At 41.8% G+C, this 12,781-nt stretch overlaps 2 protein-coding genes across 2 annotated transcripts in view; one reads left to right on the top strand and one right to left on the bottom strand.

Annotated features, from left to right (window-relative positions):
• The window catches only part of LARP4B (La ribonucleoprotein 4B), a 71,441-nt gene that overhangs the window by 56,516 nt on the left and 2,144 nt on the right, over positions 1-12,781 (bottom strand). The gene's annotated exons all lie outside the window — the stretch shown is intronic.
• LOC308505489 (large ribosomal subunit protein uL15-like) lies at positions 6,138-6,578 on the top strand (the record flags this gene model as incomplete). The annotated part of the gene is made up of 1 exon (XM_081067787.1): positions 6,138-6,578. The coding sequence occupies one exon, from the start codon at positions 6,138-6,140 to the stop codon at positions 6,576-6,578; it is 441 nt and encodes a 146-aa protein (XP_080923913.1).

Genomic DNA, 12,781 nt, shown 5'->3' with positions numbered 1-12,781 from the left:
CAAACCCGGTTTGTTCAAGGCTCACCTGTATATCAACTGAATTTGTAGGCTTGAAAAGGGGATATTTACACAGCAGTAAATGGCTGTCTCCAGATGTTATCCCAGCTCTTTGTTTTTAAGACTCAATTTCTCCATGATAGTTCATTCTTTCCACTGAGTCTTCTCAGAGTAAATATGTCACTCAAAAACACTGACAAATGAAAGAGAGGAAACCAATCTCAGTTGTTTAATTACACATCTAAACTGGCACCCAGTTCAGAAATACTCTTAAGCAGATGCTGCCAATAAACTTCAAGATTAATTTTTTAAATTCCCTTTTATACATGTTCACCTGAAAAAGGTCCCTTCCACCTTTAAGACGACTTATAATTAGTTCAAGACATTATCTTGCCTTGGAGAGAGCAATTCTTTGGAAAATCATTTTAGCTACAATTCTTATTAAAATACAAAACACAAGAGTTTAGATCACCTCATTAACCCTCTGGCTAGGAGAGAAGCATTTCACCCACAAAACCTCTGAGGAACACCAACCACTCCAGTACTTGGTTAGAAAGAAGCCTAAATGAAATGTCATTTGAAACAGTGAAACAATATGACGATAAAAGACCCTATCTCTTACTTTGCATTCAGCTGAAATGGTTACTTTGTAAAACTAAGTGCATAGAGGAGTAGGACTCACATCCATAGAGACAGCCTTTCTGCCCTCAAAGTATAATTGCTTGCTCTCATCACCAGTGATTCCTTTTCCAATGGAAGAGCACCCCCTGAAGCAGCCATTCTTTTCCACTTGAGGGAGAAGCAATGGAAATGGTAATGACTACCGACCACCTTAGGTGGGTCTTTACAGAGGACACACTTAGCTAATTCGCACGCCTTCCTGAACACCACAGGGAAGTGCTCGGCCCAAACCTGCAGACTGCACAGAATACAGTACAGCATGTCTACCCAGTTTAACCTAAAACGGAAGGAGTAAAATATAAGAAATACGTACTTTTAACAAAAATGTTCAGCTACACAGCTGAAAAGCTAATTGTCCTGAGTGCAGCCTGTTTAGAATGTATTCTGACCTCCATTTGTCTATTTATCATTTTTTGATTAAGAACTACTTCCCATGTTGGAAATGACAACCCGAGGCAGCAGCACGCCACGCCAAGAGCCAGATCTTTCTTGCCTTAGTGAGGTCCCCTCACTCCTACCCCCAAGTCTTCTCACTTGCAGCAAAGGCACTTCCTGCTGAACTTCTCCTTTTTATGCCATCTCTTTCCTTAGCCACACACGAACCGCCCTCGATGGCAAATAAAATGTATCTAGAGTCCAGAGTGGAGAGAAAACAACTTCCTGCTGACATCTCAGATGTAGTATCACCTTTTGGAGAGAGTGCAAGACTGCCGGGGTCAGTATCTTCATTTTTTCTCATTTACATATGAAAACAAAAATTGCTGATGGCCAAATATAGCATTAGCATATACCTGTACCAAGACGTCAGAATCAATACCACAAAAGCCTTAAGAGGCCAGAAGTTCTCTTCAAAAAGGAACTCTGCATATAGGACACTGTTCAATTCTTCACCTCACCCTAACGAATCCTTCATTTCTTCAAGGGCTGCCGATCACATTCTGTTGCACTTTTTACACATGACTACAGTTTTTCAATTGAAAGAAAGCACATAATACTTGGAGTAAGATGGGTGGTGAAGTCAACTTAGAACCCTACATTCCAATGAATGACAGAATGTCACAGCTAAGAAGCAGCTTAAAGCCGCTTTCACCCTGTGCCGCTGAGACTGGGCACACGTATCCCTAGGAGGGCAGCAAAGGACCAGAACTAGAGGTGGGAAAACAGAAGTCCTGGAACTACATATAAATTTATTCAGTTAAAAAAAAACTGCACACCTCACTGATAGCATATTTTCACTTCATCCTGTAACAGACCACCTTCTTTAACTCCTACCAACATGCCATTTTCCAGTATGTTACATAAAAGCTTTGCTAGGGCCAAGGCACTTCTGATCTATATTAATCAAATGCAGCAAGAACATCTGGAATGTGGAATGTTTCCCCAGGTAAAGGACAGTGAAACTCAGTTGAGTCGTGAAGAAAGCGCAAAGGGCTCTCCCTTAGTGAGCGCTGCTGTTTGATGGGACAGACCTGGGAAATGCAGCACCTGTCTTCCTCAATCCCCGCCAGAGCCCTCCAGGGTTCCCGAAATCTTACTACTGGACACGCGACCTCCATCCTTAAAAATTAAAGGCCACTAAACAGCTTTATAAGTGGTGATAAGCTATGCCTCGTTTCAAGACCGACATTAATGAGTAAGCACTCTTCCTTTCTTGACTTAGTATTCCTAAGAGACACACATTTCTAGCACTTGGGAGAAATGGAAACAGCCCTGAACAATCAGAATCCTATACAGCTCTTGAAAACCAGCCCTCACAAGTCAAGGCAAGAGACCCAAACACAGCCTGGACATAAGACAACTTGAAAAAACTTCATGAAAATGAATGAGTTTTTCTCAGCAGTTTCTGCATCACAGGAGTTCGGAGGAAAAAACCACCTGTTCACTGATCCATTACCTGTGGTGTGGATCCCATTCCCTCCTCTCGTCCTGTGTTGCCAAGCACTTCCTCCTCGTCACTGTTTAACATGCCCAGCCTTTGCTGCCTCCAAAGACAGAGCCACAAGGGAGGGCCAGTAGGGAGCTGCAAGAAGCAGGGACAGGCCAGGACAAAACCAAGAGGCGGGAGGCCTGCCACAGGACAGTGCAGTGCCTCCACAGGTGGCCAGTGGCCTGCTTGCTGCTCCATCTGGTGGGCAGCGGGCTGGCCTCTACCAACTGCCTTCCTCCTCCAGCGGCACACGCTCACTCACACCCGCCTGCTCTCCTCCACGCTCACCCTGCACTCCCATGCTCTCCTCTGCCGTGTGTGATTGGAAGTAACTGTAAAAGTAAATCGAAACAGGCAATCCTACAAGCTGATACCTGAATCCTCTCCCACAGTGTATACGCTCCTTCACGTGGGCCTTTTTCCTGGCTGGAATCAGGCTTATCTCTTTCTCGAATGAACCACACCATAATGCTTCGCCTAAGACTTTCACTTTGTTTCTTTATAAAGTACAACTTAGATACTTAAAGAATAATCTGAATGGTATAAGTTTTCTATTCCTCCCCAATTTTTAAAAATTGGAACAATCTATAATTCTAACAAAAATACAGTATGGAAAATTAGTGCATTTGAATCTTCCAGATGAGACAGTTCACACTAGCAGATTTGCGTTTTTAGCACATTTGAAAAGAAATATTCAGAATGAAGACAAGTAGCAGGCCAGGTGACAGAGCGCTTCCTCCGACTCAAGGCTGTTCAGTTCCAGAACAATGCAGGCATTCGGTGTTTCCTCCACACTTTGAGACTGCCACAGGCACACACAGAGAATGACAAAGGTGGGCACTGAACTCAGAAGTGGTGGTTTGAAGGTCGAAGAGAAGCACTGAGACAAAAGGAAGATGACAGGCTGGCGGAAGAGGTCACAGGCTGGTCCACAGGCGTTGCCAGCCAAGGTCTTGTCCCGAGCGCCGGCGGAGGCAAGAACTGGGCGGGTGTGATCCCGCTCCATCCTTCTGCATAATTACTGAGATGGTTTTCCCAGCTCGGTGAGTTGGCTTCAAGCCTGTTCTACTGATTTGGGGTGCACTGACTCACTCTGCGGTCTGACAGGCGTTTCCAGAGGCACTTTCTATGGCCTCTTTCCAATGCTGCTCACCTGTCAACAAAAGCCATCTATCAGGCAGCCCCATCCGAGGGCCAGCTATGGGGACACCCTGACAACAAGCAAGGTAGTCTTTCATCTTCCCCCATCAAACGCACCTGACTCTCTCATTCCCTACCTTTTCAGAGTTGCCTTACCTGCATACGGAATTCAACAGCAGTGTTCCTAGGAACTTCCTGTTACAAGACTCTGAAGCTGTGAAACCACTCTCCTAAGAGTAACGTGCATGCAACCACTGTATCAGCGTGTATAAGTGACACTGTATAACCACCCTACCGAGCACTCCTGGCCTGAGCAAGTGTGAGGACACGCTCAACCAGCTTTTGTCAGCAGAACTCAACTGGGAGGAAGAGAGAAAGACAGAGTAGAGAGTGGCTCACAGTCACAGGTCTCACCCTGAGAGCATCACACCTGGGGCCTCAATTCTGCTCTTCCATCCGCGGCTTTTCACGGCTCCAGTTAACACAGGTGCTGAATTTCAGTGCAACTAAGCAAATTCCTGGCGAGCAATTTTTGACCTACAGATTCCTCAAATTCATTCCCACCCCACTTCTCTTTTAAAACAAATAAATGAGCAAAAAATGACAATCAATCCATCTCAAGGAAAGATAGCATATCATCTACCCAGCTGCCCAAACCAGAAACCTGCAAAAATACACTTCTAACAGAGCTCTTCCTCTCAAATAGGCATGCATCTCCCCATCTGTCTTGTCTAAATTGCTCAGATAACCATCATCTCTGAATTATTACCCCAACTTCTTAAGACCCCTTAACCCCACGAATCCTTGCACAGAATGACCTTCCTGAAACACCTTTCAGCTTACATCCGAGGGCCAGCTATGGGGACACCCTGACAACAAGCAAGGCCAGCTGAGATGTCATTCCCAGCCCCCCCCAGTCTGGGTCCCAAAACCTTCGTACCCAGTGACACAGCATATCAAGTGATCCCGTGGCTCTGGTGCTGCGAGGGCAGGACCCTGCCTACTTCTCAGCCACTGTATCCTCACACAGTACCTAACAATCTCAGCACATGCACGTTGAGTAATTTTGTCTTCTGTGCAATAAGCATGTGGGAAGAAATTCTAGCCTTCAATATATGAAGCTCAGAAAGTGTGATGAGAGCTCAGGTCTGCTCTGCATATTGCAGACGATGTGTTACTGCGGGGAGGCAGTCTTTTTAGGTTAGGGTAAAATGGCTTGGAGTTCATCTTCGTTTTATTTTAGATAGTCTCTAGATTTTTGGGTATGTACACATGCATGCATATACGTAAGTGCATTGGGATCCCAACATATACAACAGTTACATACAAAGTCAAGGTGACACTAAAAAATTATTATTTCATCATCAAAATAACAATAAATACTTGAAGAAGTTCCTAAGTGGCAAACACACACTAAAACTCTTTTATTTGTACTGAAGGGAGAGGTCAAAGATCCTTTTGAAATCTGCTGAAAGCTAGGAGCCTTTTCACTGGAAAAACAGACAGATCTGAAAAATGTTAAACACTGCCTCAGAAGTTCAAGGGCCCCCCATCCCTCAAATCCATCTGTGAACAACAGGCTGGGAGTCGAAAGAGGAATTTAACCCCAACTCCCCACTCTCCAGGTGGTGACGCAGGTGACACTCCTGTTTTACCTGTTGTGGGCATTTTTAGGGCATGTACAGCACAGAGAATGTTTTTAAAAACATAACCTTAACTGTAAAAGTAATCTCTACTGTTACTAGAGAAAGACAGACCAGAGCTGGACAGTCATGAACTCCCACTGCGCCCAAGCACATAATCTAACCACAATCCTCAAAATTACATGCGACAACTGAATGCATTTTCCCTTTTCCAAATGACAGTGCAAATCAGTTAATATTAAAACTCCAATGACTACCTCTAAGATGAAGTGTTCCTTACAGAAGTGGTACTACATTTAAAAAGAGAATTAAAGTTCTACAATAATGAATGAAAAACTACACACGACTTTGGATAATCTCAGTTTGACATTCCAAAGGCATAACACATCTCCACTTCATAAATAACTGGATCACAATCCTACGCCAGTTAAGATGACAGTTCAGCAAACGGTGATCTTAATTACACCTCCATGAAAGTTCCAAGCAAACTATCAGAATCAGCTCCAAAAATGCCAAGCTCCTGTTTGGCGTTGAGGTGAGATCTGCTGGGCCTCAACGATCAGCAGTTTACAAACTACTATTAAAACGTTCCGATAAAAGCCAGCATGCCTGACACTTAGCTATGCTGTGTGGCCAGCCCTCACCTGTTCCAGTTACCGGGAGCTGTTACATAGGACTAGGACATCCATGCTTTCCAGTGGTGCAATCTGCAAAAGACTTGGAAGTGCTTTTTCGTCTCGGCTGTCGACATGCCATCCAGACTGAGGAAGACCCGGAAACTTAGGGGCCACGCGAGCCACGGCCACGGCCGCATCGGCAAGCACCGGACGCACCCAGGAGGCTGCGGTAACGCTCGTGGCACGCATCACCACAGGATCAACTTTGACAAGTATCACCCAGGTTACTTGGGGAAAGTTGGTCTGAGGCATTACCACTTAAAGAGGAACGAGAGCTTCTGCCCAACTGTCCACCTTGATAAACTGTGGACCTTGGTCAGTGAGCAGACACGGGTAAATGCTGCCAAAAACAAGACTGGAGCTGCTCCGATCGTTGATGTGGTGCGATCGGGCTACTACAAAGTTCTGGGGAAGAGAAAGCTCCCAAAGCAGCCTGCCATCGTGAAGGCCAAATTCTTCAGCAGAGAGCTGAAGAGAAGATTAAGGGTGTTGGAGGGGCCTGTGTCCTGGTAGCTTGAAACCACACAGGAAGTTCATTAAAACTCCAACGTTTTTCTCTTCAAAAAAAAAAAAAAAAAGACTTGGAAGAGAGAAGCTAGACGGTTTCCATGTTCTGCTCTTCCCTCATTTCGTGATGTAAAGCAAGCTATCTCTAGGCCTCAGTTTCCCAAATAGTAAAACAGGTGTTCTGAAGAGCAAATGACAAAAAAATAAAATAAAATTTAAAAAAGGCAAGGGTTTTGGATTCTGTGAATTATAAGCCAACACACTATTAGGGCAGAACTATTGCAGCCTGCAGTGCTCCTGGCTTCTGTAGGAGAGATACAGGCTGTCACATGGTAAGTCAGCCGGCAGCGAGCAGCAACAGTCATTGCGGAGGGTGGTAAACGGACGGCCCAGAGAGGTGGCACAGTGCTCACAGCATCACTTCTCTCTACAGAAAAGAGACAGCATGGACAGAGGTGCTGACTGCCAAGGCCTGAGCGCCGAGCGCGGCCTGTGTGGTGGTGAGGTTGACGGATGACAGCTTCAGGAAGGGACCACTGGTGACATGAACTTCTCTTAGCAGATTTCTCAGAGAAAATATGTAGTAACCGCAGTCTGAATCTATGAGACAAGCTGGAAGACCTGTTAACACCTTCCTAAATGGACTAAAGTTAATAGGTTAAATTACCTAAAATGGCAAACAAAACCCTTAATTTTCCTGGAACAAATACTTTAATTCAATGCTTAAAAAGCACAGTTGAAGAGCTGCTTTAAGAATCTGCTTTAAAAAAAAAATACAGTCAAATGCCGACTTAAAGTCTATAGCAATAAGTTAAGACTCTCACCAATTTCAATTTTTCTTCTGAAAGTACATTGTTAAGAGTATACCCTAAGAAGTATTTTATGTGAGTTCCATAATTATAGTGCAACAGAAAACTGAACTTGGAGAAGACACCAAAGTTATAGTCTTCACTCTGCCACCAGCTAACTGATTTCTAATTAACTTTACCTCTGTGGGCTTAAGTTTCTGAAATCCTAAGACTACAACTGCAACATTACACTATTTTTCTGACCATTATATTCAGAAACTTGTTATCAAATCTCAGTTAAAATAATATAGACCAAAACTCAGTCTCAGAGAATGTCCTACTTCAAAGTGTTTCATTCACACCAAATACTACATGAAAAGTCAAAAAGAATTAAAAGTTTCCCTCTGGGTCTTGTAATTCCAGGCAGGTGATAAAAACAGGAATAAGCTGATAAAAACAAAATACTCCATGCAACTGGATTAAGGCTGATTAAATGTATTTCTAGTTATCATCAAACATTTGATAAACATATTCTTTACAAATTACCAACAAAATTCCCTAATCTCACCCCCACAGAGCAAATTGTAAACTGCAAGTTAATGATCCAGCTTTTATTCACCTGCTCATAAAATTACCTAGTAATACAATTTGTGGCAAAATGATGACTTTGGGAAAACATCTGATCTTTTTATCTTGAGCTGTAATCTCGTGATTTTACAAAAATTTATACTGAGTTACACATTAAAAACCTCCACAATGACAATCAAACGAGCTCTCAATATTCTGAACTTGAAAGGAACAGTAAGCCCAGAGTTGTGGGCTTGACTTCATTACTCAAACTCATGGTCATTTAGGATCTCACAGCACTCTTTGGTGATTCTGTTCTCCTTCCAGTCTTTCACACTGAGGTTTGACTCTCCAGCACTGAGCCCTAAAAGATCATGATTTCAGCAGAGTACAAGAAAACTCATGAACATATGAAAGAACTGGGGAGGAGCCTTGAAAACGTAAGGGTGCAGGCAAGACAGCAACTGCTATCAACTGCCTTACTCATTTGTCCTTTGGTCTTCACTGATTGCCCTTCCCCTCCCTAGATATGTAAGGTGTGAAGGAGCAAATACTGCTGATTCATCATTACTCATTTGTACAATGGCCTGTACTCCAAGTGACCCATTGAAGGGAAACCAGAAACATAGCGAGTGTCACTGAAGATACAGATATTAGTCAAAAAGGAACATAGACCTTACAATAATGCCAATGAAAGTTTCATTCAAAAACGGATTCAAACTAAGCTTCCACACTAAATAACAACCAGCATACTACCAATTATTTGCATGTTTTTATTTACCTGCTAAAAACACAAGAAAAAAATGCTTTGCATTCCAAATGTCTAGATTTTTAATAGGTATCTTTCCACAGGAACTTCATGTCTGCTTTTAAAGGTTCCTGGTATTATCTCTGACTATGTGGAGTTGTAATAAGCAAGGCAGCAATGGATTACAGTACTACACAGTCTGTACGGAATTTCGTGTAAGTGGTAAGGCAGAAATTATACAGATGGTAAAATGTCCACAATGAAACAGACACTATAATGTAACCAACAAAAAGAAAAGAAATGTTCAGAAAGTTTTTAAAGGACTTGATATTTTCAGAAAAAAATATTTGAAAAGGGACCATTTAACATGTTCAGAGAGGTAATACTGAGGCAACTTGTAAAGCTCTATCAAATTGGTCACTATGTTTTTACTCCTGTATTTTGAGCTCGGACAATAAAACAAAGCTTTTTGAATCCTGGAAACAAAATGATCTCATTTTTCAGGTTTCTAAAAAAGGAATCTTGTTAATTAGTCTGCCTTAATAAAGGCTGAAATAACAATTTTAACAACCAACAAATGCTAGCAGACTTAAGGCATATTTTTAAGGTATTTTTTTAAACACTTATGAGTATGTGTAATACAAATGCAGCGTTCTGACAGGCTATTCCTCAATTAGACCAGGGCTGTCCACCTTGGGGCCACGTGATACCTGTCTCTATGTGCTCATTCCTCCCCTCCACGCTGCTCTCCATAAAGCAGAATCATCACGTAAAGAAGGCAATTCTGGCTATGTAGCGCTCCTGTTTAAAACACAACACTGTTCTGAGGATACAGAACAAAACTCATTTCCGAGGACCTCCTGAATCCAGGAGGACCCAGCTCCACCTCTGCCAACCCTTCTTCCACAGCTTCATTCAAATCAGCTCCTCCAAGGCGCTCAGCCCCTCCTCAGCTCAGAGTGTTTGCATACTTATCCTTTTGGCCGAGAAGAGCTTGCAGTCCCCCACCCACCCTTCCTTAGGGAAGGAAACCTCCTAATCTCTTAGGCCTAGTGGTCTCCCAGCACCGCATACTCTCACACCTGAGTATGTGACCATCTACCTGTCTCAGTGGACAGCAAGCTCCAGAAAGGTGGGCAATTTATCCCTTTTGTTCACCATCGTAATCCTGGGATTTATCCGTAAGTTATTTAGTGCATACTATGTACCATTCTAAGGTCTGGGTTCATATCAATAAAGTAGACAGAAACCCTGGATCTATCTCATCAAGTTTACATTCAGTATAAGACAGAAAATACATAAAATACACAAATTACATGGCATGTTATAATGTAACAACAAGTGATACAAAGAAAAATGCATGGAAGGGAAATGAGGGGTGCCTGCCACAAAATATATTATAATAAATGCAACTGTCATAACAGGGCTGCTCCAGGAAGCGTGGAGTTGACAAGCAATCAAGAAGTTTCATGCACAGAAGCTTGGAGAGTGCAGGTGCCACTCTTCTTTCCTTCAAAACAATTCACTTTCCTAATTTCTTCTAGACCACAGCTTTTAAAGAAAAGCTCTGGTACCATTCATCATTGTACTGCTAGTGTCTGATTGATCAAAAACAGGTGCTCAAGGAAGGAATGAATCATATTCTTTCCTCTCAGGGGCCCACCTCCAACCAGGCCTTGCAGCAATGATGTTGGGGGGGGGGAGAGATCCACTTAAGTTTAAAAATACATCCGCTTGTAATTGCTTTGTTTTGGGGTAATAAAATTTGCATTAATTTTAAAGCAAAATAAAGAAGGTAAGAAATGTACTGTTATCAAAGGGGGCACATTTTTGAAGACTGAACAAAAGTATAATCTAGGTCATGTAGTTAATTACTCCACCGGAAACAGTACTGTATACACAAGATGCAGCCATCAAGTCAGTTAACACTTTATAAATGCAACTTTTACGCACTTTCTGTTGTACCTTTTCCTAGTGAAAATCTTGTTTGTTTATGAAAGCACGCAGATGTACGATCTTTAAATAATTTCTCAAAAACTGAGGTGGGAGGTGACTTTAGGTGTGCCTTTACCTCTCTAGTTGAACAAAGTTTACTAAACGTCTATTGTGTACCTGGCCCTGGGCTGGGCAAAGAGGTTACAACATAAAAGGATCTTGCCCACAAGGAATTTCCTCATTAATTAGATGCTATGCCTAGGGTGCTATGGACACAGGGAAGCACCCATCAAGACCTTAGAAATGAAGGAAGAGATTTTTGGAGGACTCCTGAAAATACATTTATAAAGATGGGTTAAGGAGTTAAGTTTTTTTAAAAAAGGACATTATTCAATTTCAGGCAAATAAAATACAGAGAGCAAAGGCAACACCATGGTTTTTGGGTTAGGGTAGGGGAGAGGGGGTCAGCGGCCGGCGTTCCTTGCCAGCAAGAAGGAGGCAGAGATGGCAAGGGCCCATGGGGCCAGGCCTGCTGTGCTCAGGAGCCTGGGTGCTTCTTATTTAGGCAGTCAGGAGTTTTTTAAAGGTCCTAATGATAAGGATATACCTTTAAAACAACCTCTGGCTGTATTATCACTAAAATGGTTTGTGTAAATAAAAGAGAGCATTTTATTTTTATCACGCAAATAAATATAATCCCATCCTAACTTATCAGTTTTTAAGCCAAGACTTTTGCATATCAGATTTCATAAAGAACATTTTCAGTGACGACTAAGTCTTGTCTCAATGATTATCAAACTCCCACTACAAATTAAGTAGCATGCTTTCAAATTCGAGTAAATACCAATTGTCCTCCGTGTTACACAATGCGCTCTGTGGCCCAGGTCTCCCTAGCAGGGAAGGAGGGTGACACTAAAGAAGGAACTAGACCCTGACAGAAGGCAGGAAAGGCGTGGCATCATTCACCTGCAGCTCATCATGATCAAATAGGAGCCACACAGACTCACCAGAAAAAGGGTAAAGACAGTTCATAAAGGTATGGGGTGAGGGGTAGGAAACACAAGCTAATTTTCCCTGTTCTGGAGTAAGACATTTACACTCAGGAAAAATAAACCGCTAGAATGTTAGGGGAAAAAAACTTCCGTGTTGGAATTATCATCCTTTTAAAGAGAACCTAATGGCTTTCTACCTTAGAATTCCATATGTCAATAAAGAAATTCATTTTCTAATCATGGTAACTCCAGTAGAGTAGCTCCAAAGACATCAGCCAGTGCAACAATTAGGAGCAAAAAGTGCAAATTGAACTACACTAAACTAACAGCAGGTCTGGTGAGTTTAACCCTCTCAGAGGCAGTGCCTCATTTACTGTATACTGTAAAATTAGCTTACAGAAAAAGGAGAACTCTTTACAGGAATAAAGTTTTACAAAAGAGCAAAAGAGCATAAGCAACAAAACCCCTTCAGCAGTGTCTTTTTTAACAATGTATTTTTTAAACACAACATCTGTTTATTTTCTTGTCTCCATTAGCAGAAGGTCAAGACAATGGTGTCATAGAAGGAATTACAATATACTGAGATTTTCTTGCATTTACCAATCTAAAAACAAAGTCCTTAAACATGAGAACCGCAAGGGTACAACCATGTGTTAATGAAAGCATATTTAAAACTTGTGCCTTTAACATTAGGACAATAACAAATGAATTTAAAGTAACATATCTACACATCTTTTTGCAATCTCAAGGAACCATTATAAAGATAACATGTTACTAAAATTAGACCTAGATTATAATCTTAGTTATCGCTATGAAAAGTATGAAGACCAGCACGACACTGAAATAAAAATGAAAGGAGTCTGTCGGCCGCTTCTTGGTTGCTAACATCAACCACAGGCCTAGCACTACAAAAACTTGTAAATATTGTTGCAAATCCATGCAGAGTGGGCTAATTGCAGGCACTGTTTATTGTTGTTATCATCAACAACGTGATGTCCCAACTTGCACTTAAGTATTTTAGAATTGTTTTATGATATAGAAAGACTGCTTCATAAAAACAAGTGACTAAGTAAAATGTTTCCATAAATTTTAAATATGTATTTGTCAAAGTTTGTGCTTATTTGTAGAAATCATATTAAGTTCAATAAATTCTCCAAATCTCATCTTTTTTAAAGAACG

This window comes from Rhinolophus hipposideros (assembly GCF_964194185.1).
Source record: "Rhinolophus hipposideros genome assembly, chromosome: 1".
Taxonomy (NCBI): domain Eukaryota; kingdom Metazoa; phylum Chordata; class Mammalia; order Chiroptera; family Rhinolophidae; genus Rhinolophus; species Rhinolophus hipposideros.
Note: the sequence above shows the minus strand (reverse complement) of the source record. Positions and strands in the feature narration are given on the sequence as shown.